Consider the following 27,593-nt stretch of genomic DNA (forward strand, 5'->3'; position numbering starts at 1 on the left):
TCTTTCTATATGAAACATAATGATTTTCTCAGTTTAATTTTTATATGGGTTAGAATGGTATGTAACCTATGTCACCCTCGCTATTAGTAGTTTAGGCTCTACGGTGGAACATACATATATATATATATATATACATACTTACATACATACATAGATATTACATTACCCTTTTGGATTCGCCGTAATCGGGTAATCAGTCACTTAGTACACGGATAATGCAATATAATGAGTGAATGTGGTGATTATGATCTTTCCAAATAAGTACGTCATTATTAAACTCTTTAATTAACTTAATATAATCGTTTTCTGAACTAGTGGATAAGGAACAATCGATTTTAATTGCCCGCCAAAACGTAAATGGACTTGAGAATCGGGAAATACTCATATTATGTCAACATCCAAAATGTGTTGGACCTCCGCATCCCTCTCAACCCCTACTACCTCGGTCTGGAGAGGATGCGTCATAATCAAAGGTACAGGCCAGGCTACGCTGGTCAGCGTTAATGGCATACAATTTAGCCGGTCGCTATCGAGCTAACCGCGACAAGTAAGCCAACAGCCAGTTGACATTCAGCCACAGAAGCTGACGCATGTACTATTCGAGATTGTTTTTCGTCATTTCACGTCTGTTATGTTGTGATGTAAATATGGTGTGAAAAATGATTTTCTTAATATAGGCAGTGCTCGAGAACTACTCAGTGTGTGGATTTGTGGACGAAATATGCCAAGAAATCAATATGACATGGCCTGGATACTTCGCTGCATTCTTTGGGTTTCATTGGTGAGTGACGGTTTAAGTCTAGGCTCGGGAGTAAAATACTGAGAAACGATTGTGTACATTATTATATTTTTATAGCCATTCTTGAAAGCAATTCCCTGTGCTTGTGACGTCAGCATATTAAGCTGGTTAAGCAATGTTGTTCTGAATTTTTGATTAGGTAGTAAACAACGCTAAAGGTCATGATTAGCCTACAACTCTGTTTCGAAGAACACTTTAAGCTGAATTCTCTGTCGTTAATTTAAAATCGGAGTAGATCCAGAGATTAACCCCTCTGAAATCCCTTTAACATCACAAATTTTACCTCTTTATAATATTAGTTTAGAAGTATAGATCGTATTAAAACATAAATGTGAAAATACGATGCATACCCTGTCGACAACCTTATGTACACCACTATTACACGACCAAGCAGTTATCGCGTAGACCCAAGCTCTATAACACTTCTGCTCTATTTGAGATAGAAACGAAAGGATCAAAAAGAAGTTAAGTTAGTCTAAAATGATAACAATTGGGTTTGTAAGGGAAGAGATAATTTTTCCCTTTCTTTTACTAATTTCCTTGCAATTGTGACCTTTATTTTCTCTCCACGAGAACTTTCTGGCGCTTTAACGAAAATACCAATTATGAAAAAAATAAAATTCGCCAATTGGTTCAGCCTTTCTTGAGTTTTACGATTTACGTCATACCTTACAATGCCAGTCCTTGCTTTATTAGGTAAGCCATAATCTTTTTTTAATAAAACCACGTTTTTAATACGGATTTCGTTTGCCAAAGTTTAGAAACAACACCATATAAAGGCATTCAAATTACAAAGACAGATTTAAAAAAAAATAACATTCAATACGTATACCTCATTATTTGTGTATAATAAAGTCATCATCATTATCAACAAATATTCGGCTCACTGCTGAGCTCGAGTCTCGAGAATGAAGGTGTTAGGCCAATAGTCCACTACGCTGACGCAATGCGGATTGGCAGACTTCACACACGCAGAGAATTGAGAAAATTCTCTGGTATGCAAGTTTCCTCACGATGTTTACCTTCACCGATTGAGACACGTGATATTTAATTTCTTAAAATGCACACAACTGAAAAGTTGGAGGTGCATGCCCCGGACCGGATTCGAACCCACATCCTCCGGAATCGGAGGCAAAGGTCATATCCACTGGGCTATTACGGTTCACAATTAGTAATAAAGTGGATAAACCAAAAGGAAACTGTGTATTAGAGAGGATAGAGCAAAAGGAAACTATCTAGTAAAATAGTCAGTTTCTATTTGCATTCATGATGATGAGGATAGCAAAACGCATAAGTCAATAATGATGAACGCATAATCTGGACGCCAAGCGGACGCAACGGACGTATTGCCTTTCAATAATTGTAAGTATTCAATATCTCGTACAATTCATACAAGTATTAGTGAAAGTAGAAAGATTTAAGGACATTTCCTTTCATTTACGAAAGATATCATTATATTTATTTACGTAATGGCACAGAAAACATATGTACAAGTACAGAAGATTCACTCCGCAACGTCATTAAAATAAATATCGACTCTCGCTACGACATAATACGGCGCAATTCAGTTTGAACAAAATTATTTACCTACAGTTTTTATTTTTATTATTTCTACTCAAACAACGTTAGGGTTGTCTTCTAATAAAAAATACTTACTACTTATTAGATTTAATGGTTTGCTCTGGAACTTTTGAGATGTCAGCCTATTCAAATCAGGAAGCCAAAGTGGATGTATGACGGTCGACGGACGAATTTTCTTCAGTCTCATCGAATTACGGATGAGACTGAAAAAAATTCGGTATATTAGCAAAAGGAATATCCCCAATGGGCAGTGTCTAAGGCACGTGCTAATAAGCTTTTCTCAACCTTGAGCTTGAAGTTCAAGCAACTTGAAATCGTGTAGTAAAGTAGTATAGTTACTGTGTACTTAAAACAGAGAACTCGTGTCTAGCACAATGCGCAGAAAGCTTGGCTTTTTTGAGCACAAATAGAGAAGAGCCCAGTTCTCACTTCCAAAACTAATATTGGAAGGGGAAAATATTGGGCAAAAAAGCGCCCTGTTGCCAAAGACGACAACGGTTGAACGATATAAGAAGTGCATTAAGCTAAAAGAAAACATACGCGTCAAATTGAGAACCTCCTTTTTTTTTAAGTCGGTTAAAAATAGGAATGCTTTTCACATATTGACCATATAGGTGATGAGTAGAGTAACTTTGTTTATTGAAAAAAATACAATAGGAAACTTAAGCTACGAGTAACTTTTCCTAATAAATGATAACTATACAAATCATGCTACCGTGGAAAGGTGACTGGCTGCATTTCCACTTTGGATAGCCAGCCCATATCTGTCACCACGAGAACTAGTCGCGGCGAAACAATTCGTAGAATTTTTTTGGCACTGCGACTCTATGCCAAGGCCCAAAGTTCAACACGGCAAAAGTAACTTGAGTTTATGTGGATGGTGAAGAAATCAACCCTTTCATCTACACTATTCTCAAATACATGCTCTTGAGTTGATTAACGACTATAACGCTAGCCACTGACCATCCATTAAGCTCATGTATTTCAGCATGACAAACTATGAGCATTCTACCACTGAATTAAAAGAGGAGACTCGTGCTCAACAGTCAGCCCAAAGTGGGTTGTTAATGATGATGATGATAAAAGCTATAGCTTGGCAACTTCGTTCGGAACGCTCCCGATGATCTGCGCGGGCCGGGGGGCATGTAGCGGTGAATGAAAAACCCACGATTGATGCACCTTACTTCCCCGCACGCACGATCACACCCGTGCAGTCTTTCCCCCCGTCGATCGCATATCATGGGAGTGTCAATTTGCTAAACTATATCGGAAATTATTTAAAATTCTCATCGAAATATGTCACAGGAACTTTTGCCTAGACTTGTGCGTCACAATTAAAGGTTATTGTTATATTTTTATGGTTTCACTATTTAATACAGTGTTGACAGTTTTAAGTCAGCCATTGACGGTCAATTATTCTCACGTTTCTGCAGCGCAAACAGCAGCGAAGTCGTTTCATAAGTCGAGCCGTCGTGCGCGCAGCGACCAATACACGATCAGTTATAGCCGTGGGTGCTGAAGAAACGTGAGAATAATTGATAGTCAATGGCGTGCATTAAGCTGGCTATACTGATTCGGATAGGTCGGTCGTTGAACTGTATCTGGACGCTATAGAGGATGCAGGCCGGACGTATTGCCCTTCGATTCAATACGGCCTTCACATATACGCGACACGAGTTTCACAATGTCACCGGAAGTCAGTTACGTACCTTTAGCTACCTAGTGGTAGATATATAGGGTGTTTATTTCTTGACTATTATTACCGAATATAATGATACTAAGCTCTATGATATCAAAGTATCTTAATTTAGGAATCTATACTAATATTATAAAGCTGAAAAGTTTGTTTGTTTGAACGCGCTAATCTCAGGAACTACAGGTCCGATTTGAAAAATTCTTTCAGTGCTAGATAGCCCATTTATCGAGGAAGGCTATAGGCTGTATTTTATCCCCGTACTCTTACGGGAACGAAAACCACGAAGGTGAAACCGCGCGTTAGTATAACATAATATGGAAAAGAATCCTTTTACCTCCTAGTCACGAAAAATTTAAAATAACGCATTTGATTGATTTTTCATGTTTTCTAATACTCTGTGTCTATAGAAGGTTTTTACGGAACAATAAAAATAACAGATAATTGGACAATTTTAAGAAAACTTTGAAAATGGTTCCTTGAAATCTGCTATCTTCCTAATGTTACGTTAAAGGTGCCCCTGACCGGATTCGAACCTACGCCCTCCGAATCGAAGGCAGAGGTCATAACCTGGGCTATCACGCCTCTTTTAGCTCACTTCATATATTGTTGAGCCGTGATAGCCCAGTGGATATGACCTCTGCCTCCGATTCCGGAGGGTGTGGGTTCGAATCCGGTCCGGGGCATACACCTCCAACTTTTCAGTTGTGTGCATTTTAAGAAATTAAATATCACGTGTCTCAAACGTTGAAGGAAAACATCGTGAGGAAACCTGCACACCAGAAAATTTCTTAATTCTCTGCGTGTGTGAAGTCTGCCAATCCGCATTGGGCCAGCGTGGTGGACTATTGGCCTAACCCCTCTCATTCTGAGAGGAGACTCGAGCTCAGCAGTGAGCCGTATATGGGTTGATAACGATATATTGTAAATTGTATGTTTGTACTATAATAATATGTAGGTATATACGTAGTCGTTGTTAGTTCGTAGGTAGGTACCTATTATTAACTTATTAATAAATGCATAATAATTAAGTACATGCGGTTTTATTAATATACTTATTTATAAATGGCGCAGTGCTTACTTACCTTCAATATAAATCGTGTAATATTTATTATTATTTGTAGGTATTTGTGTTTACCTGCATTCGTAAACAGTAGTTTTTATCACAAAACTTTGAAGGCAAACGATAAAAAATGAAGAATCAAACATTATTAAGTGAAACAATGGGCGATAAAACTTCAAGACGTGGTTAAAATTCAAATAAACTACGTCGTTACATAATGGATACCTAATGAACGGTATTCCCTCAAGTTTAAGGTCGGCACATATCTGGCAACGTAGCGTTACTATAAATAAAATAATAAAAAAACCAAAATATACAAAAGCCTGTGGTATGCCTATATTTTTCGTTGGACTTTTGAAATTCATCATCATCATTATCATCACTATTAATCCATATTCGGCATGCTGAGCTCGAGTCTCACAAAAATGAAGATGTTTCAATGCGGATTATCAGACTTCACACACGCAGAGTGAAGAAAAATTAATTAACACGCAAATTAAGAAAATTCACAGGTATGCAGGTGTCTTTACGATGTTTTTCATTCACCCTTTGAAACTTGTAATATTTAATTTCTTAAAATGCGCATAACTGAAAATTTGGAGGTGTATGCCCCGTATCGGTTTTGAACCTAGATCCTCCAGAATCTAAGGCAGAGGTCATATCCACTGGGCTATAATGGTGTTACTTTGCTTATACTTTGACATTAGCGATAATAAATCATTAATTATTATTTATCTAGACTAAATTTTGGGAAATGTCTCAAGATTTGACATAATATGCTCTGAGAATGCTTCCGAGTGAAATATAGTGGATTTTCTGTCGGATAAGTCAAGGTGTTTCTCGCTTGGATACGTCAGCTGTTTACGGAGAATTATAGCAAAATACCTAAATCAATTATTCCTTACCTACTAATTAACAACATCCTCTAAGTAACGTCTGTTTCTATTAAATACGAAATAAGTATTCATCATCATCATCACAACTCACATACGGCTTACTATTAAGCACGAGGCTCGTCTCGAGATGTGTTCTGTGGTCCAACATTCGTTTGTATTAAGTCCTTAGGGTACGCAGTGCATTTTTGCATCTATGAAGTGCACGCCACTGCTATCTAGGTACGAGTATTGATAGTTCCATTGTATTTTTGCTTCGATGTAATCACAGAAACCATTAGTCACATCAAAATTACGAGGCATTATTTAGTTAATTATTAATAAATTAATTAAATCGTTAATGGAACTGTATATTATTTTATTAATAAAATTAATTTATTAATCGTCCGGCTAACGACCCGACATACGTAACGTTATTTGAATGAAGAAAGTAGTTCTTTACTTTTACTTTTATCGTTTGAACGACAGTGAAACCGTTTTGTGAAATTAATTTATTTTTTACCGTTTGAACACTCAGACAACGTTGTAACAACGTTGAAATATCTCGTCGAGCTGTAAACTGGTTTTACGTCTTTTTTCAAATACTTTGTTAACTGTTATACAAGGGGGGCTTGCAATACAATTGCGTAACTTGATCGGATTCGTTTGACAACAAATTCACTCCATTATAGTTGTCAAACTGACAGCTTTCTCAGGGATTTGACATTAATTTTTTTTATTCTTTACAAGTTAGCCCTTGACTGCAATCTCATCTGATGGTAAGTGATGATGCAATCGAAGATGGAAGTAGGCTAACTTGTTAGGAGGAGGATGAAAATCCACACCCCTTTAGGTTTCTACACGACATCGTACGAACGCTAAATCGCTTGGCGGTACGTCTTTGACGGTAGTGGTAACTAGCCACGGCCGACGCCTCCTACCACCCAGGCCTGGACCAATTAAGAAAACCTCAATCTGTCCAGCCGGGGATCCACCGCGCTTACGGAGGCTGTCTATTTTTTTCATTTTATGAAATTGAGCTGTCAAACGGATCAGATCAAGTTACGCCTTTACCCCCCAGGTAGTAAAGAGACCTACTTTGCCGAGGTAATTTAATGATGACCTTTCTGGCACAGTTGGTAGAGCTGTCATTCTTAGGACTGGGTTCGATGCCCAACTCGGGGCTGTTTAGAGTTTTACATTTTCTAAATAGGCTCAGTTCTGGGGACTGATGGTAGGCATCGGCCATGGCTAGTTACCACATTACCTAGGTACCTACTACTACTAGCATGATGACGCGTGGAATTCACAGTTATGGGTAGATTAAAGTTGTACCTCTTCTAAGTAGGTAATTCCGCTTCCATCTTACAGTAGAATTCATAGACGTTGTAGGAGCACCCCCATGGGATCATTAACCCGTTGAGTGTCAAATTTTCAAACAAATACAGTTTAAATTCGACACTCAGAGCCTGAATGATACCCTAGGGGTGCCCCTAAAACGTCTATGAATTCCACTATCCGAGGGCTTCTATGCTCAACACTTGCAAGCTAATTTACTATCTTTGACGTATGACATATATACGAAATTAAGATTCTATGTAACAAATGTCATCCGGTGCTTACTGTTTGATGTCAGACAGTAGGTAAATGACATTTTGTTGTGATTTGATGTTTATTTTAATAGGTTGATAAAAAAGACCAAAATAGTGAATAAACAAACAAGAGAGATCGCAGTCAAAGGCGATGTCGATAAAAAAACCGAGTTATAATGGATTTTAACGCCGTGTGTTTCACTCTACTTTTTTAATACGATTGCGAAAAAAATTAATATATAATCTAAAATAACATATAAACATATAAAAAAATCCGCTACGGACAGTACCGGGAAATGCGTAGAAATTTCTATTAAAAAATGAAATATGTAATCTAAAATAAACATATAAAAATAAAATTACATTTTCAAAAGGGTAAAATTTAAAATTAGTTTCACTAACTTTGATCCACTATCCAGAGAATTCAACGCATTCCCCTGTGCTGCCCCTAGCGGACTTTTTAAAAATCTTTTGAGGAAAAAGGCTGATTGATAAAAAATGGATATGCATTTTTTATTTTTTATTGTACATAACATTTCTGTATGTTGACAACTGTTATCTCTACACGGTATTATTAAACACAATAATATCGCAAACGTGAAAATGTCGTAAATCTTATTTTAATTACAACTGTGACATGCTCTGTGCTCGCGCCGATAAAACCATCAGCAAACCAATGAGTCAGTTCTCAGTAAAGAGTATTAATTATATCAGTGTAAAGTCATAACAAGCAAGTAGGTAATACTTATTTTAATAATAAAAAAGGCGACATGATTTGTTTACAGTATGAATAGTCATAAATTAGAAAACGCCCGCAAATTCTACAGGAAAGTAGTCAACAAAATATTTATTAATGACCATATTAATTCAGTTAGTTCAGGGATCCGATGGATGCTGGCGGCTCGAGACCGTTTTGCTTGAAAGTCTTTGCAAGAGGCATATGTCCAGCAGTGGACGTCCATCGGCTGATAATGATGATGATGATGATGATGATGATGATGATGATGATGATGATGATGATGATTATAGTTAAACTTGTGTAGAGATAGATATTCTTGACTTGCGGACCCGGTCAAATCGTGGGTTTTTCATTCATCGCTACACGCCCCCCGGCCCGCGCTAACATCGGGAGCAACTATAAGCATATGCTTGTAAAAAAAATATATGTTCTGCTAAGTTGTAGTACATTATTTTATTCTAAAATCAATATTATTGTAGCGTACGTACTAAACCGAAAATGCCGCCAAAACTTGATTTTTGGCCAAAACTCGGCTGAAACCAAAACTTAACTTTCAGTTGTACTTTATCAAAAATCTATATATATAAAAGAAAGTCGGGTTTGTTACAACACTTATAACTCGAGATCTGCTAGACCGATTTTCATGGTTTTTAATTTGTTAGATTTGTCTCCGCCCCGAATAGCACAATACATCTTAATAACAATGAAAAATTTTAGTAGGGTAGGATAGGTGTAAGGTAGGGGTAGGGTAGGGATAGGGTAGGGTAGGGGTAGGAAAGAAGTGCACGTAAGTCAAAACATACATACAGCCGAACGTAGAACCTCCTCCTTTTTGGAAGTCGGTTAAAAATACATAAGACACCATTTTTCGTGAATAATATTGTAAATTTTTTGTGATAACATTTATTAAAATATTTAAATACATAAGACACTATTTTTCGTGAATAATATTGAAAATTGCTGATGCGACGCTTACGCCAAAATAGGACACATTAGTCACTGGAAAGCACACCAGAGAACTTTCCACCCAAGTTCCTTACCCAGACCTGAGGAGCCAGAAGCGTCGCTGTAGCCGTTCCGTCCGCTCAATCTGTCTATTATTATTTAATCTGTGATGTCATGGTCGTGCAGAAAAACCTAAATAAAACTCTTATTGTGTAAGCTAAAAGCTAGAAGGCTTATTTATTAAGAAAACATTAAACCTGCTTGCTAATAAATGCAGTCAACATTGAAGGTTTTTTTATAAAGATATCACATGAGTCATTAGGTCAAGGTTTGTACTATGTAAACATAACACATGTGATCTTATTATTAACGTATTTCGAAGAATAGGGAAGTGTCACATTTTTTAACCCCTGGCGAAAAGAAAAACTTTTATATAAAAAAAATATATATTTTGCTATCATACGTGAAAAACCGACGAACCCATGCGTCAACGTCAAAATACTAAAAATAATGTATTTCAAGATTTTTCTAAATTCTACCCCGAAATGGTTAAAAAGGGTTAAAGTTTTTTTTTTAAACGTAACGCGAAAATATAAACGGAAGGGGGTGAATTAGGGGTTGTAAGTTTACATCGATTCTCACGCGGATCAAGTCACGGGCGTCCGCTTTGCTTATGATGAGATTAATCTTTCTCCGTTCTCAGTTTCAGCTACCTGTGCACACCACTGCGGTAGCGGAGAGCAGGTCCGTACGGGAGGGAGAGAGAGCCGCCAACCATAAGGCCAACGGTTCGTACAAAATACTGAATAGACTTGTGAAGCCTTTTGTCAGTAAACGAGGTTGGTATTGGACTCACGTTGGCATCCAGTGCGATACTAACCGAATTAATGTGACTAATATTTCGCGGATATACAGGATGCTCGGGAGTATTTTCCTTAACTCTGGCGTTATATTCTATACCGAATATTAATTAAAATTGTTCAAGGAACATGTGTTCTAAAATTGATATTTTCGGAGTAAATAATAATTCTTTCGTAATTAAAATGTGCCTCATAAACGTAGATGTTGCCAAGTTTTAACAAAATGCAAGGATAGATAAAGACGTCTGTTACATGGATAGTCGGATTTATTTAAATTACTTTGTACGAAAACATAAAAAGTTTTATTTTTGACGTGACTACGTCTTATAATTCGATGAACCCAGATGCAAACTCGAAAAAAGATAACGTCATGCGTTCCCTCGCTCTAGGGTTGCCAATTTTTTTTACAAGAAATAAAATATATTCTGGATTATGAAGATTATTAAACAGTATTTTCTTTAGAAAAACAAACAGTATTTTATTTATTTATTGTTTTTAAATACGTTTATTGAAATTTTCTTTTGAAAAACGCAACCATTCCATCAGTATTTTCTGACGTTGTCACGTTCAACTATCGTCAGTAAACCGTCTTTACAGATAACCGATATTTTTAATTAAAAAAATATTAGTTATGCAGTTCGGCTCCTATAAGTGGACCCTTCAACACCTTGAAGTTATGGGAAATACTCCCGAGCTCCCTGTATATATTTATGTTATTGTGTATAGATGCTTCTAATGCTGGAAGTCCTGGATCTACACGATGGTCCATTGCGATCATCCACTATAATGGGCCATCGTGTAGAGGACTTACAGTGAATTCATATACATTGCAAGGGCACCCCTAGGGGACCATTTACCCGCTGAGTGTCAAATTTTCAAACAAATAGAGGTAAAATTCGACATTCAGCGGCTGAATGATCCCCTGGGGGTGCACCTTCTACGTCTATGAATTCCACTGTTAGTGTCGTCTGCTTATGGCGCATGTGATGGTTTTAGGATGACATCGTTTACAACTTATGCGATTGTTACTAACGTTCATCATATCCTTTTATGCTATTTTTTGAAAAAAAAAAAATTGTATACTTTACGAGTATAAAAGAAAGCACTAAATAGTTTTAACTTAACGGGGATTGCTTACACGTCCATTTTGTTATTACTTTACATTTGTTACACTTACCGTTGGCATTGCCTATTGTGTAGATGCGCTACAACTGTTGCCAGGAGCCGTTGATAAAGCCGGACATAGGCATTTATAAGTCGTGTCCGGTCGAAATAAACGTTGTCCAGCTAGTCCAATAATCCAACTCAGTTGGACAGCTTTCGGGAAACTCCGCAACATCTTTTCGTCCAAAATTCCTCAGTGCCTTAAGACGAAAGCCTTCGAACAGTGCGTGCCAGTAAAGACTTGTCGCTAACTGTGGCCCTCATAAAAAGGCTCAAACTCACTCAGCGGGCGATAGAGCGAGCTTGGGGTTTTTCTCTGCATGATCGAATCAGAAATGAGGAGATCCGTAGAAGAACGAAAGTCACTGATATAGCTCAGCGAGTCGCGAAGCTGAAGTGGCATTGGGCAGGCCACATAGTTCGAAGAACCGATGGATGTTAGGGTCCCAAGGCGCTGATCTGGCGACCCCGCATCAGAAAGCGCAGTGTTGGTCGTGTCCATTTTGTTTGGAAGTCCAAGCAATAGGCCTATGTCCAGCAGTGGACGTCCATCGGCTGATAATGATGATGATGATGGTCTATACTTATATTACAAATAGTGTTCTTTTTTTTATTTTTTTTTAGCTTTGCTTCTAGCAACCTGTCTCATAGTTATTACTTACGAGGATATTTAACATACCAAGTACAAGTTGTTGCTCGAGGAAAATCTACAAAATAAAAACGATTAGTTAAATTGCTCTACGATAATAATTTGTACTGGTCAGTCGGTAACGGCGTGGGAACAGAATATTTTAACTCGCATGACTAGTAATTACTTTACGATTATTCAACTAATTGGCACATACAGTATATGTATTTACCTACATTCCTTAACGCCCATAAAGCAAGGCAAATCAATGCGACTAGCATCCCAAAATCTATACTTGTTATAAAACTGTAGCAGGTAAATTTCTGTACATTAAAGATATTTTGAAGATTTTAGTTCGAGGGCATTATACGTAATCGATACTTACGAAAAATATTTTTTTCTTTATTTTTTTTTCTGTTTGTTCATAATTTTGTTGATCACGCTGAAACTACTGAATGAAATCAAATTTTGAGATTATAATACGAAGAAGGCTTTGTCGCAAAAAATAAACGAGGTGGAACGGGTTGGAAGTTTGTATGGAAAGACCTTAATTTTTCAAGTTACATAAAAAAAATGGCATGTGTACCAGATAAATACTAAAAGAAATATAATTTAAGGTTTTTCAAAACTCTACCCCTAAAGGGTCAAAAAGGGTCTAAAGTTTTTTTTAATATAGGTAAATCGTTCACGTTTTTTGTTGTAAAAGTGGACTATTTATTACATACAAAACATGCGAAAATATAAATAGAGATGGTGAAAAAGGGGTTGAAAGTTTACATCGGTTTCCACGCGTACAAAGTAGCAGGCGTCCGCTAGTACATAATATAATAGAACCTCATTATTTATCTTAATCTCGTAAGGGTAGGCATACACGACGTCTTTCCAGTTACTATGATCCTTGTGTATCTGCCTTGCTCCAATCCATAAACGCGATACTTAGAACTTTAACTTTAGTTTTGCGTTGGAAGTTTAAAAATAAACGTTCTTCTAAGTAATCAAGATATATTACTGGATAGATACTATATATATAGCCATAATCGAGTCACGAATATCGTGACATTAATTGTTGGATATCCTCAAAAGAACTAAAAGGCTTTACACATTGATTGCGCTCCCGCTTGCGCTAAAAATTGCTTTTTGCTTCTTATTAATCGCAGTTTGTTTCATGATTAATGAATATACTGCTACTAAATAAGAGCCGTGATAGCCCAGTGGATATGACCTCCGCCACCGATTTCGGAGTCGCCGGCATGCACCTCCAACTTTTCAGTTGTGTGCATTTTAAGAAATCAAATATCACGTGCCCCAAACGGTGAAGGAAAAACATCGTGAGGAAACCTGCACAACTGAGAATTTTCTTATTTCTCTACGCGTGTGAAGTCTGCCAATCCGCATTGGGCCAGCGTTGGACTATTTGGCCTAACCCCTCTCATTCTGAGAAGAGACTCGAGCTAAGCAGTGAGCTGAATATGGGTTGAAAATGAATGAATGATATACTTATCTTAATTAATGATCTACTCGTATCATGTGTAGTTCACGTGGCTATTAACTTGGTATCTTACAAACCATTCTTTTGTTTTGATGTACGAAACAATGAATAACACCATCATTGGTTTTATTGAACCCGGAGTTAAGTAGACAGATTGAAGGTTAGTACCACGAAATAATGAATTCTCTGAAGTTCGCTTGTCTATTTGTATATTGTAGTTTTGAACACCCGGAGGACGTGTGCCCTAAACGAATACACCTTTAAAGTATAAGAATATAGCACACTAACAAACTCCTTACATAATTAGAAATTATTTATGATGTTGATGTTGAAGAAATATGTTATTCTTCAGTGTCTGAAAAAGAACTGAATTGCATTAATTTAGAGTTGAAACTTGTATATTCTTTAAACTACTTATAATTTTTTATTGACACAGTATTATAAAAATTTATTTCGAAAATGTTCTATTTTGTTAGCCCTCATTCGCAAGAGTGTTTTCTTAACGGATGTTAATAAAGCGTTCAAATATAATTTGAAGTTATGTAAATGAAGGTCCAAATGAAGGAATTTCCAACGCCCAAAATTGAAAGTGCAACACTGCTCATAAAAAAGCGTCGTGTTTTAATATTGCTGTCGTTTGAACATTTTCTTGGGAATGCATTTATTGTATTTGAACGCTTTTTAACGTCCGACTCCGACCGAAAAAACTCTCGTGCGAATGGGGGCTAACTAGTAATTTTTGTTTTTCGAGAAAATCGAATTTATAGAAAATAGACTTTAATACAGCTCTTATAGAGTAAACTTTAGCTAGTACCTTAACTTGTTTGTTCGAAGGCAACAGTGCTATAGTAGGTACTACACGACTAAAGTTTACTCTATGTAAGCGTTATTAAAGTCAATTTTCTTATAATACAAACACATAAGCGTAAATCTTCATATATGAGGATACGAGGACCCGCCCTCTTGGTCCTTCTGTTGCTAAAACGTTAGCTTTAGCGTTCTATATTCTCTGGTTAATATATTACTTTTACTATTCACTATTTACTAGTTAAATTTTTAGTTAAGTGTTACTTTTAGGGTGAAATTATTTTAACTCTTTATTTATTTGTATAGTAGGTATATACGTAACAAACAAAATGGTTTGCCTGATCTCAAATGGAAACGACTATTACATTTATTATATACCTACCATAAGTAGGTATAAGCTTTGTCATATATTCATTGAACATTGAAACGACCAAAAATTATTTTCAAATTCCCGGAACTCCTAAACGGCGAGTCGTAATCATTAATATAATTACAAATAAACACCGATGATTCATAAGCACTGGCAGATACGAGCATCGATTGTAGATCGTTAGATGGGCCACAAAGCGTCGCGAAATTGTCATTGGTTTCGCACATTAAGCACGTCATCACTCGTAACTCATTTCTCTTTAATCATGTTGTGGTTTGTGTTTTTACACTTACAATACACTTTTTTTTACACTTACAATAGTAAATATTTTTTTAAGTCCACGTCCATCCACAGCATGCGCTTGTTACATACTAAGTTAAGATGTGCGTGCACGTCTTTGGGTAATGACATAATATTGTGCGTTCCTAAGTATGGAGCGGCCCATCTAACAATTTATATCGATGGATACGAGTAACTGTTTGGTGTGGCATTTAATAGAGAATTCCAAAATAAAGACTAATAAAAAAAATGTTTTATATTTCAGTAGATGACAAAGTCGTGTTCCCCGGAGAGTACGAGAGGGTGGGCACGTACGAAAAGCCTGTGATACCTGAACAGTGCCAGGAGATAGGCATTTGCGATGACATACCCAACTACCCCGAAGACCTTGTTTCGGATTTACTTCGTGATGTGAGTTTTTTTGTTATTAAACCTTTCCAGAAGGAACCCTTATACTTTCGTCTTGTCCATCTGTCTGTCCGTCCGTCTCATCATCATCATCATCATTAACAGCCAATGGACGTCCACTGCTGGACATAGGCCTCTTGCTTAAAAAAAAACTTGAGAAAATATATTTATATCTTAAAACCACAGACAGATCAGTAACTTGAAAAATGAAGGACTTTCCATACAAATTTTCAACCCCTGTTTCACCCCATTCAGATTTATTTTTCGCGACAAAAAGTATACTACAACCTTCTTCTTATTACTGTCGTAAATCGTGTCAAATTTCATTTAAATTCATTCAGTAGTTTCAGCGTGATGCCCGGCCAACAAAAATAAGGACAGACACAAATAGAAAAAAAATAAAATATATACCTATATTTTTGCTTCCAGTAGCTACCGATTATATAATCCAACAATAATTTTCAAAATATCTTCAATTTACAGAATTTGACCTGTTACAGTTTTATTACAAGGACAGATCTAGATAGATAGATGGAGATAGATTTAAAAACTGTATTATTATATGTTTCAGCTCATGAGACAGAACAGAACGAGGTTCAACAAGGATAAAATATTGGAGGTGCCGCTAATAACGCAGAGGATTGGACCTGAACTCGACGTCATCGAACTATGCGAAACAGAAGAGAGGGTAAATAAATAAAAATAAAAATAGATTAAGTTAGCACTTTAATCCGTAATCATCATCATTAGAGGGGTTAGGCCATTTAGTCCACCACACTGGCCCAATAAGAATTGGCAGACTTCACACACGCAGAGAATTAAGAAAATTCTCCGGCGTCCAGGTTTCCTGATGATGTTTTTCCTTCACAGTTTGAGACACGTGATATTTATTTTCATAAAATGCACGCAACTGAAAAGTTGGGGGTGCATGCCCCGGACCGGATTCGAACCCACACCCTCCGGAATCGGAGGCAGAGGTCATATCCACTGGGCTATCACGGCTAATTCGTAATCCGTAATGTAATGCACAAAAATAACAATAACCGATAGACTATAAAAAATCATCCTCACTTTGCACTTTTTTTTTTATTTATATTAGGGAAGGATCCAAAATTGTCTTTTCAAATTTTCTATTTACAAATTTATAAACGAAATTAATATACATACCTGTACCAAATTTCATCTTTCTAGTCGTAACAGACTCTGAGTTATCTTTTTAATTAATAACTTAGCCTTTTAATAACTTATGGGGATGGTTTGAATATATTGATTTTTTATGATACATTCGGGTAAATAAGGTAAATGTTAACTAATTTATACATAAAAAGCAAAGATTGACTGGATATTTGCAAAATAAATAAGATTATAAAATTTCAAAATCAATTAAAAATCTTAATTAGATGAAAATTCATGGTGTTTTAGTTTCCTTACATTAATTGTGACATTTTTAATACATATACTATAAATATAAACGTACAAATAACAAAGATATTAGTAATTTTGTTTAAACGCCCATACAAATCTAACGATCATTATGAATCTACGACGTCATTAAATCGTGCTATTTTGTATGGGGCGTTTTTCAGGGATCCTTTAAATCCCTGTAGCTCCGTAAGTAATGATCGTAAAAACCTTGTTACTTTTACAAAATTGCTTTACTATTAATGTACTCTTAATTTACATAAAATTTAAAAAACTGTCATCATCCCTATTGCTCTCATTACATGACAGTGGCATAAATAACTCTTGCGAACTGTTAGTTTCGGCTTATCGGTGTTTATAAAAAAAAACACTTTATTAACTAAAACTGAACTTTATTATTTATAATTTAACTATAGTTCGACAACAAGCTCTATTACTTCGGATCACTATGTTTCGCGACTCGCGAGGACCTGCAAAGGGTCTATAGGCGGCTAGTATTACCAGGGGCTTAGCCTTGTTACTTAGTCCAGACCGGCGGGCATAAACCAGGTCCGTAGCTGGACAGCAATTCGGCTAATCACCAGAACGACTGAATGTTTAGAGGCAGAGCTACGGTTTATAAAGCATATATATTGCTGACAGAACATTTATATCTGTGTCACAGCTCTGCACTATGAATATAGAATTTAGGGATGTAACACCTCCCCTCTTTAAGACGAAGCATCATAGTAAGTAAGATGTGAGTAGAATATTACAATAGTGATCCAAGTATTACAATAGAAGAAATAGAAATGAAAATTAGGAATAACATAATCATATTTTTTCTTTTCCTACATAGGTAATAATATTTAAGATTATACAATCACAAAGAAATAGAAAATAAAAAACTTACAAAATAACATTTTCTTATTATTACAAAAGAACCAGTGTATTAAAATAGCAAATAGTATATAGTAGACTTATGTAATAGTATAAACCAAACATGAAATGGCATTTAATAATTTAGTAACAGTATTAGTATAATAGTAATTATGGAAAAGTACTAAACATAACATTTCAATGTAAATTTCTCCTTAGGAAAGTAGGAGAGTTCTCTGAGCTACTATTGGATTCGAATGCTCTATTATGTGTTTCATAATCGGAACTAGTATTAATAGCTTGTATATTTTGATTAGGTTTAGTATAGCAGCTATTAAAAATCTGAATACAGCAACCAGAACTAGAATCTAAACTATTATTACGCTTTCTTCGATTACAACATTTTTTATACATTTTGAAAGAAATATAGCATAATACGATTAAAGATACGAGAGTTGTACAAACACTGAAATAACTTCCATATTTAATATGGTAGGGTTGGTTTTCAATCTTTTCAATTTCATCGTTAACTTGATTTAATCTATGTGTAACGTAATGCAAAGAATCTAAGTTTATATGAGATAATTTAATTGGTGTTAGATATGGAAGCGTAGAATTTATTTTCTTTCTGGAACAGCAATCGTCATTTATAATGTTAAAGTTAGGAGTAGGCATATACAATGCAGTTTCGTATTCTACTGAAGGAGAGAATTGCAAGAGTTTATGAAAAGCTGTGCATCCTTTTGGAAGCTTGAGAATTCCTGTTCCAATTATGTCATAGTCGTTAATACTATTGTTACACTTAACCGAGAGCTTAGCTATGTTGGATTGAACATATATCCATTTATTATTACTAATCGTTTGCCAAACGTCAATATCACTAACTACGTTTTTATAATCACATGTGTCCGGTATTTTATTTATGTAAGCACTTAGGATTTGCACTTCACACGTAGGATTTGCGACACTAGAATGCACATTGCCTAATTTGCACAGGCGATAGTTATTTGTTAGAGTTTTGCAATCACTGATCGAGTCTGTCATTGAATACAGTAATTTATCGTCTGTTATTGCCAAAAATTTAGCAGTAGGGTTGATCATAGCAAAGGAATGTGGGTTATTGATATCATGAGCAGTAGGAAGGGCATAGACATGGTACAAATTATATTCTTGTAAGAGAACAAGAGGAATTTTAACAACAAATACTATTTTAGAGTCAGTGATGAAACTAGAAATTTGGGATATATCCAAAAGTATGTGCATATTTTCTAAATTCAAGGGTAAGGGAAAATTTTGGGGAACTTTATTTTTATTAGAGTTTAATTCATTATAAAGTTGCATAGGAGATAGTATAGAGGGATGGACAATGTTTTGTTTACCGAATAGGATTGCGTCAATGATATCCTTGAGGTTAAAATTTAAAGTCATTAATGAGCTTTCTAAAGCACTAAAGGTCATTGTGAGATGTGATGACGCTTCTAATTTATTTGTAGTTTGCAAAACGTTATCTAGGATTTTATCTAATTTTCCTATGTTACTGTTAAGTATTTGCTCATTTTCATTTAGTTTCTGAATAGTATTGTTAAATGTACTAATAGTAGAAGAGATAACATGAATATTTTCTTTCATTAAAGATGCAAGATGTCTCTGGTCATCTTGAATTGCATTTATAGCATTAGTAAATATTTGAGCATCGTCTTCATCTAGGGATCCAAATAGTTGTTTAAGTATGGGTCCACCAAAACCGAACCATGAAGACCTTTTAGAACGACCTTTTTCCTGCGTAAGATGAGATAGAGATTGATAATTATTTTCAACATTTTTTAGAAGTGTTTCTAAAGGACTAAGTGTGTTAGAGCAATCGGACTGTATTTTAGCAGATTTATAACTATGGCAAGTTTCTTTTACGGTATATATAACATTTTTAATGTTTTCTACATGAGGTTTTATGTAAGATAAGTCAGTAAATGTAATAATATTCCAGAAGTTATTGTAGTATTTTAAGATTCCTAGATTATCGAAATATAGACCTGGGCTATCGACTATTGGCGTTATTAACTCGGTTGTGGCGATGGTGCCTGGCGCGATGACCCTGGAAGAGAATTATCGTGGGCTAGTTTAATTTGATCGAAGTGGTAACGGATCTTACGTCTATTAATTTGAATGGTGACGTTATTATTATCATGGGTTTCTATGATTTTAAAAGGACCTTTCCAGACTGGGGAGAGAGCTTTACGTAATCTGTGATGTTCTCTTATGTAGACCATATCTCCAACGTTATAGGTTTTTTCTTTAGCATGTTGATCATAATAACGTTTTGATCTTTCTTTACTTCTAAGTATATTTTCGCTAGCTAAATTTCTAGTGGTATTCAATTTATGTTTTAGATTTTTGATGTAATCAGGATAAGTGGCTGTGGGACTTATGTCGTAGATAGAGCTAGGTAAATAGGGTTTACAACCAAATAGAAGTTCATGAGGACTAAAGTTTGTAGTGGTATGTGTCGTACTATTATAGGAAATAAGAGCAGTGGGAAGATATTTATGCCAATTGTCTTGTTCCTTGTTAACAAACGATTTTAAATATTCTTTAAGCGTGCAATGGCTTCTCTCTAGGGAGCCGTTAGTTTGGGGATGATAAATGGTCGAAAATAAATGTTTAATCTTAAAAAGAGATGCCACTTGTTTGTATATGTCAGCTATAAAGTGAACTCCTTGATCGGAGAGAATTGTTCGAGGAATACCGAAATGAGAGATAAATTTAACTAAGCATTCCGAAGTTTGTTCAGCCGTGGCTTGTACTATAGGATAGGCCATTGAATATTTTGTTAAATCGTCTTGGAATGTTACAATATATTTGAATCCTTGGGGTCCTGATTCAGGCAGAGGACCGACTACGTCTGTAAATAGTCTTTGAAGAGGTTCCTGAGAAGTAGAAGTAATTTCCATAGGAGCTTTATTAATTGCTCTTAATGCTTTGTTTTTCTGGCACTGAGAACAATTTTTAACGTAGACTTCTATGTCCTTTTTCATGCCTTTCCAATAATACACATCTTTAAGTTTGTTGTACATACGGTTTGAGCCAATATGTCCTCCGATTGGAGTATCATGATTATCTTTCAATATTATGGGAATTTCGTTAGGAGTAGGATACTTAATTTTATTATGATATATATTTATTTTAATTTTAGTGTTGTGAAAAATAAATGCTATGATTTCGTAAATTAATAAAAACCTGAGTTTATCATAAGGATTATCAAAATCAGAGATAGAAATTTCTGTAACTTGTGGATAAAATATTATTAAATGATTACGTAATTCTTTTAGAACCTTGAATATATCTCTGTAGGTAGCTGAGTCATAGTAGTGAGTTTTAGTGAATAGATGGAAGTAGGTTTTGTTGTTAGTAGAAGACACTGTTAGACTATTCAATTCTCTTTCGGACATTTCAAATTCATTTCTGTTTTCTAATGTGCTAAGTATGTTATCACAATATGGGTTGGAAGTATCTAAATCGATAGAGGTAGGATAGGCGATATAAGTACATGCTGTTTCGAGTAGGCTTTGATTTGTTTCTGTAATTTGTGTATCATGTAGCATAGGACTGGAACGTGATTTGATAAAGGATTCATAAGTCAAGTTGTCTGTTGGGTCAATATCATCAATGGTATGTATAGGAGGTCGAGATAAGGCATCGGCATTATTATTGATTTTGCCTGGTTTGTAAATAATTTCATAATCATAATCTTCTAGTTTTAGACGCCATCTTACTAGTTTACTACTAGGATCTTTACAGTTCATAAGCCATATTAGTGGTCGATGATCAGTTACGATTTTTATTTTCCTACCATAAAGATAAGGTCTAAAAGTTTTAGTACCAAATAGTATTCCTAGTAATTCCTTTTCTGTAGTACTATAATTACCTTCAGCTTTATTAAGAGTCCTAGATGCGAATGCGATAGGAAGGTCACTACCTATTTCACCCTGGGAAAGTACGGCACCCAAAGCGTAATTTGATGAGTCTGTAGTCAAGATAAAGGTTTTCGAAAAATCAGGATATTGAAGGATTGGTGCATTAGTAAGCATGGTTTTAAGAGTATTGAATGCGTCTTCCTGTTGTTGTGACCAAATGAATTCAACATCTTTTCGTAAGAGACTGGTTAAGGGTTTAGTAATTTTAGAGAAGTTGTTAATAAATTTACGATAATAACCTGCGAGACCTAAGAAGCTTTTTATATTTTTAGGTGTTCTGGGAGTAGGGTATGAAGCTACAGCTTTAACTTTATCGGGATTAGGAGAAACTCCTTTGTCTGAAATGATATGACCAAGGTAAGCTACTTCCTTTCTAAGGAATTCGCATTTATCTGGCTGTAGTTTGAGATTATGTTGCCTAAGGGCATTAAAAACTAATTTGAGTTTACTGACATGGCTTTGAAGATCGTGAGAATAAATTATAACATCGTCTAGATAAATGAAACAATGTATTCCTTGGAGGCCAGAAAGTACAGTATTCATGAGACGTTGAAACGTGGCAGGGGCGTTTTTTAGTCCAAAAGGCATTCGGGTATATTCGTAGTGATTGTTATTCGCTGAAAATGCAGTTTTTGGAGAATCTTCTTCATTCATGGGAATCTGATGGAATCCAGAGGCTAGGTCTAATGTGGAAAAATATTTACTGTGTCCTAATTGATCCAGTATTTCGGTGATATTAGGGATAGGGTAAGCATCGCCTACAGTGATGTCATTTAATTTCCTATAGTCAACGACAATACGCCATTTCTTTTGGCCAGAAGCATCGAGTTTCTTAGGAACGATCCATATTGGAGAAGACCATGGAGAATTAGAAGGTTTTATAATTTTCTGATCTAGCATTTTTTGAATCTGTTTGTTAACTTCCTCTTTATGGCATTCTGGATACCTGTAGCTTTTGACATGAATGGGCTGAGAAGAAGTAGTTTTAATTTCGTGACGTAGAGTGTTAGTATGAGAAAGGATATCGCCATTAAGATAAAATAGGTCGGAATACTCTTGACAAAGGTTTAGGAGTGCTTTTGACTCTTCTGAGTTTAAGTGAGATGACCTGATTTGGCTTCTAACTTCTTTATTACGATCTGAAAATTTTGAGAGTGAATTTACATTAACATTGTTAATAAAGTTAGTCTCTATTTCCTGGAATGTATCGCAGGGATGAAGTTCGACGCAAAAGGTTTGAATTTTGACTTCTGTATTTGTCGTATTTAATATAGAAACGTTTACATGATTATTAGGCTTTACTGTAGTCAAGCAACTGGACAAGTATACTCCTTTTTGAATTTGCGATTTTTCAATGTAGCCAGTTTTTATTTCTGGATTGGTGACATTGCATTCTATCATCATTTCACATCGGGCAGGTATTAAATATTGAGGTTTTGTAAAAAAGATTTTGATTTGGTGTTGGCCAATATGTAGAGCGTTTTTACCATATTGTATAATGCAATTATTATTTTTCAAGAAATCGTTACCTATTATGCCATCGAAATTAAATCCAAGGGATTCAGATACAAGGTGGAATTTACTATAAATTGTTAGTAACTTTTCTAATCTAATATCTAGTTGAAAATGGCCAAAACTTTCTGAGTATTGGGCTGTTTCATCTATGCCTTTAAATTGAATTTTTTCGGATATGAGTTCAGGTTGTTTTGATAGCGAAGTCCTTTTGATTAAGGATATGCTTGATCCTGAATCTATTAAAAGTATTAACGGTTTACTTGAGTATTTTGAATGAACATAAATATGTGGTAAATGAACTTTATCATTATATTGAATTTTATAAATTGTTTCGGAGCTAGATTTTGCTATTATATTTTTCGTAGGAGTTTTACGGGTTTTGGTATAAATATTATTTTTCTTAGTATTTTTATGAGTGAGTTTAGAGGATTTAGTAGGTTCAATAGGCTGAGTAGATTCGATGGACGTTTTGGATATCGTGGGTTTGTTAGATACAGTGGAATTAGTAGATACAGTGGAATCAGTGGATACGGCGGAGTCAGTGAGTACATTAGAACTAGTAGATGCTGTGGAATTAGTAGAATCAGTGAATTTAGTAGAAATAGTAGAATCAGTGGATTTAGTAGAAATAGTAGAATCAGTGGATTTAGTAGGATTTTCACGGTCATGGGTTTGGGACTGGTTACCCTGTTCGTTGGCGCGTGTAATAAATGTATTATTTTTTTCATAATTGACTGTATGATGAAAATAGGAATTAATATTATTCTTAGCGTCATTTTGTACCTGGGGTCCTGAGCGACGCAAACATGGAACCCTAATTAGTTTAAAAAATTGTCCTCAGGTATGTTATGTGAGTTATTCTGGGGACTATTTTCGTAAAGATTATATACTTTATTATTCTGATTTTGAGGAATTTGGCGCTTGGCATGGTTGTATTGCCGTTTTCGGCATTGGCTTATATCGTGGCCTAAATTTCTGCAATATCTGCAAATTATTTCTTTAGGAGGTGGTGTTTGTGAATAATGAGTTATCTGTTTATCTTGCGCATGGTATGAGTTAGATTTATAAGGAAATGGTTTGGTTTGGTTTAAACTAGAAGAATGAGGAGTTGACGGAAAAGCGGCTTTATGCACAGATTGATTAAAATAGTTCGATCGGTTCGGCCTATGTTCTATGGGTCTCCTTGATGACTGGGCGAGATTGTAAAATTTTTCCTCTTGAATCGCTAGGTTAATAGCTTCCGCGAGGTTACAAGGGTCCCTACACCTAAGAATATTAGAAATATGGCTTGGTAAACCTAACAAAAAGGTGTGCAAGGCGAGATCTTCCGTGTCGGCAAGTCTCCCTTTTATTTCGCCAGGATCCTTAGTAGAATGGGAAATATCAGTTTGTAATCTAGTTAAGAATGTTTCGAGACGCAAACTGTATTCTAAGATGGTTTCATTTGGTTTCATCTTGCAGTTTTGGAGGTCTAAAAGTAGGTGGCTTCGGTGTTTAGTTTCACCAAAATTGGATTTTAAAAATTGTTTTAGCTCAAACCAATCATCAAACACCTTCAATGAGCAGGCTATTTCGGCTTTCCCTTCTAATTGTGAAAGAATATACTGGAAGAGGATGTTTGCATTTGTCGGATTTACTAAGCGAAGGGCGTTTTCAGAGTTTCTTATGAATGATGTTAGTTTGTTTCGATCACCGTCGAAAGGTTTTATGAATCGGGTTAAATCGCTAAAATTCATTCTAAGGGATTCTGCGGGGGAAATTTGGAGTGGAGCGGGTGTTTCTTCCCGTTTTGCCATAATAACTTAATATTTTACGCAATAACAGAAAATAAACCAGTGTAATAAAGTCAATGACTCGAAAAAATTACTCACAGTAGTACAAGAATCGGTGTCATTGATGAGTCGGCGAATTAATCGGAGCAGCGGCGCAGTGTGTTGCAACGCCGGGTGAGTCGATCTGGGTCGCGCGTGCAATCCCGCACGCCTCGTCGCGATGTAGGTGATGTTTCAGGAGTCTGGACCGCGTGGCAGCACCTCTCGGCTGGGCAGTGAACCCTCGGGAACGACAGGGTATGGCACGATGTGGTCTTATTGTCGGAGTAGCTGGGAGTCTGACTATCCGTCTGTCAGAGAGATCAGGTACGGCAGCAGGGCAGGCAGCTTGGCTCGGAGAACTATAGTTTCTGGACGTCGTCAGGAGTAGGCGTCCAACAGGAATAAATCCCGCTTTCTTCTGACACCAAATGTTAGTTTCGGCTTATCGGTGTTTATAAAAAAAAACACTTTATTAACTAAAACTGAACTTTATTATTTATAATTTAACTATAGTTCGACAACAAGCTCTATTACTTCGGATCACTATGTTTCGCGACTCGCGAGGACCTGCAAAGGGTCTATAGGCGGCTAGTATTACCAGGGGCTTAGCCTTGTTACTTAGTCCAGACCGGCGGGCATAAACCAGGTCCGTAGCTGGACAGCAATTCGGCTAATCACCAGAACGACTGAATGTTTAGAGGCAGAGCTACGGTTTATAAAGCATATATATTGCTGACAGAACATTTATATCTGTGTCACAGCTCTGCACTATGAATATAGAATTTAGGGATGTAACAGAACGCTTACAGATCTATGCACCGCGAGCAGCGCAAGACAGAAACAAGGAGTGGCAAGTTATACTCAATGATAGGAAACAGCCACAGCAAACGTTCCGAGTGGAAATATGCAAGTTAGTTGAGTATTTCATCAACAATTTCGATTTTCCAGATTTTCCAGAAATATCCCCAAGTTTTTTTTGGTTCGAGTAAGTGCCGTAGACTCCATATGAAACCACTGCGTCACCGGAGGGTTTTCGACAAGCGCAGAAGCATAGCCTGATGAGACCCATAGGCTGAAAGCAAGACCGAGGACGGAACGACTCTTTAAGGGCGTCTCCTATGATACTTGAAATATCACAAGTATAATATGCCCCGTTCTAGAGTCAGGCCTCCTTCCTGCGGATCGTTAAAGTGCATTGGAGCGGCGCCAGAGTGTAGGTTTCAATTATTCCACTTTAAAGGGGTCGAACTGGGACTCGTCACCGCCAAAGTCTAAGCTATTGTCGTATACAACCCTAATTTCTAACACAGTCTTTCCGACTTATTGGAGGGGAATAAGAATTTTGATTGCTTAAATTGATAATATTTGATTCTGTAACTCTGTAGATAATCACTGTTAGATGTTAGAGATATAGGATCCGAAGAAACATAAGCCAACCGCTTGATTATCGTGGCAGTGATGTCAATTCTACACTAAACCACAGAAAACAAATGTACTGAACCATAATTTTAGTAGAATTTGCCGCGTGCGTTAAAGAATTAATAAAAGAAATATTGAAAGCGCCTATAAAAAATAAAATAGCAGCTTTGAATAGCAATGTATTGTATATTATGCCGAGAAAAATATTAATAAGATACGCTTCATACTTGGATGATTGAGAGTCTTGTCCCCATGATACTAACTATCTTCCAGAGCCTTAGCCCTCATTCGCACGAGAGATTTTTTAACGCTGTCGTGTGAACTTGATACTTAGGAACTTTAGGAACTTGTTGTATTTGAATTTGAATGCTTTTTTAACGTCGCGTCCGTTACAAAAATTTCTCATGCGAATGAGCTGAGCATGAGCTGATATCGTAAGCTCTCGGCCCAATAAGCATCCTCAACTGAGCAATATACCAAGATAAAATGTAAGATGACTGTCACTAAAGTTTAAAGATCTGCTTATCATCAAAGATTGGCTTATCATCATCATCATCATCCTATCAGCCGATGAACGTCCACTGTAAGGACAAAAGCCTATAGTAGCGACTTCCAAACATCTTGATCCTAAGCCGCCTGCATCCAGCGAATCCTTGCGACTCGCTAAGTCGTCAGTCCATCTGGTGGGGGTCGACTAACACTGCGTTTTCCAGCTCCTTGGGATTCCATTGCCATTCTATTAGTTGCCTGAAATTAAATTACGAACATAATTACGTTATCCACGAGTATATCTATAAAAATTAAAAAATTGTTTCAGGACCAAAGAATCGCCGTGCTCAGCGATAGCGTATTTCCAAAACGGATACGTTGCAAAATGTGTCCAAAAATATATGTTAAGAAATATGTTAGCTGTTAATGATAGGAAGGAGGTGGTCGAGATGCCGTTCCAAGTCCCCAGTTGTTGTTCCTGCGTCGCCAGACAGACGTGATGCTGGCAATAGCGGGATCCGGCTCGAAGGACCAATTGTATCATATTGTATTATAATAAATTATGTTATAGAAGCTTCTTGTTTTATTATTTTATTGCCTAACTTCTCATTTGTTACTAAAAGTAGCTTAGTTATTTTGTAGAATTTCGTTTTAAACAATGAATAATAACTTTATTTATTATTTTCGCGGGATATAGCATAATAAATCAAGTTTAGTACTGTAGCATTTGTTCGTTAAGTTTTTAATAACTCGATAGTGTAAGTTTTTAACTCGATAGTGTAAGTTTTGTACGGGCTTAGTTAAGGTGAATATTTT

At 36.1% G+C, this 27,593-nt stretch overlaps 2 protein-coding genes across 4 annotated transcripts; one reads left to right on the forward strand and one right to left on the reverse strand.

The window, feature by feature from the left end:
• Window positions 1-551: 551 nt before the first annotated feature.
• LOC112043488 (protein spaetzle) lies at window positions 552-27,350 on the forward strand. Of its 3 annotated transcripts, none has more exons than XM_024078943.2 (6): window positions 552-781; window positions 9,988-10,123; window positions 15,147-15,292; window positions 15,861-15,977; window positions 25,679-25,779; window positions 27,106-27,350. In XM_024078943.2, the coding sequence occupies exons 1-6, from the start codon at window positions 722-724 to the stop codon at window positions 27,275-27,277; spliced, it is 732 nt and encodes a 243-aa protein (XP_023934711.2). In that variant the 5' UTR covers window positions 552-721; the 3' UTR covers window positions 27,278-27,350. The 3 variants fall into 3 exon arrangements, with proteins under 3 accessions (XP_023934711.2, XP_023934713.2, XP_023934712.2); XM_024078945.2 differs by having other exon boundaries at window positions 9,988-10,072; window positions 15,150-15,292; XM_024078944.2 differs by having other exon boundaries at window positions 553-781; window positions 9,988-10,072.
• On the reverse strand, window positions 17,043-25,661 carry LOC128198569 (uncharacterized). Its single transcript, XM_052884666.1, has 2 exons — window positions 24,927-25,661; window positions 17,043-19,661 (listed from the first exon to the last, which is right to left on the reverse strand). The coding sequence occupies exons 1-2, from the start codon at window positions 24,947-24,949 to the stop codon at window positions 17,768-17,770; spliced, it is 1,917 nt and encodes a 638-aa protein (XP_052740626.1). The 5' UTR covers window positions 24,950-25,661; the 3' UTR covers window positions 17,043-17,767.
• Window positions 27,351-27,593: the final 243 nt, after the last annotated feature.

Source organism: Bicyclus anynana, chromosome 12 (assembly GCF_947172395.1).
Source record: "Bicyclus anynana chromosome 12, ilBicAnyn1.1, whole genome shotgun sequence".
NCBI lineage: Eukaryota > Metazoa > Arthropoda > Insecta > Lepidoptera > Nymphalidae > Bicyclus > Bicyclus anynana.

Bases quoted from the DNA above. Each gene is read 5' to 3' on its own strand.
- LOC112043488 (XM_024078943.2), top strand. From the start codon at position 722: ATGCCAAGAAATCAATATGACATGGCCTGGATACTTCGCTGCATTCTT. The intron at 10,124-15,146 runs GTTGGTATTGGA...TTTATATTTCAG, and splicing joins GCCTTTTGTCAGTAAACGAG to TAGATGACAAAGTCGTGTTC. The intron at 25,780-27,105 runs GTTAGTTGAGTA...AAATTGTTTCAG, and splicing joins TTCCGAGTGGAAATATGCAA to GACCAAAGAATCGCCGTGCT.
- LOC128198569 (XM_052884666.1), bottom strand. From the start codon at position 24,949: ATGACACCGATTCTTGTACTACT. The intron at 19,662-24,926 runs GTGAGTAATTTT...ATTCTCTTCCAG, and splicing joins ACACCGATTCTTGTACTACT to GGTCATCGCGCCAGGCACCA.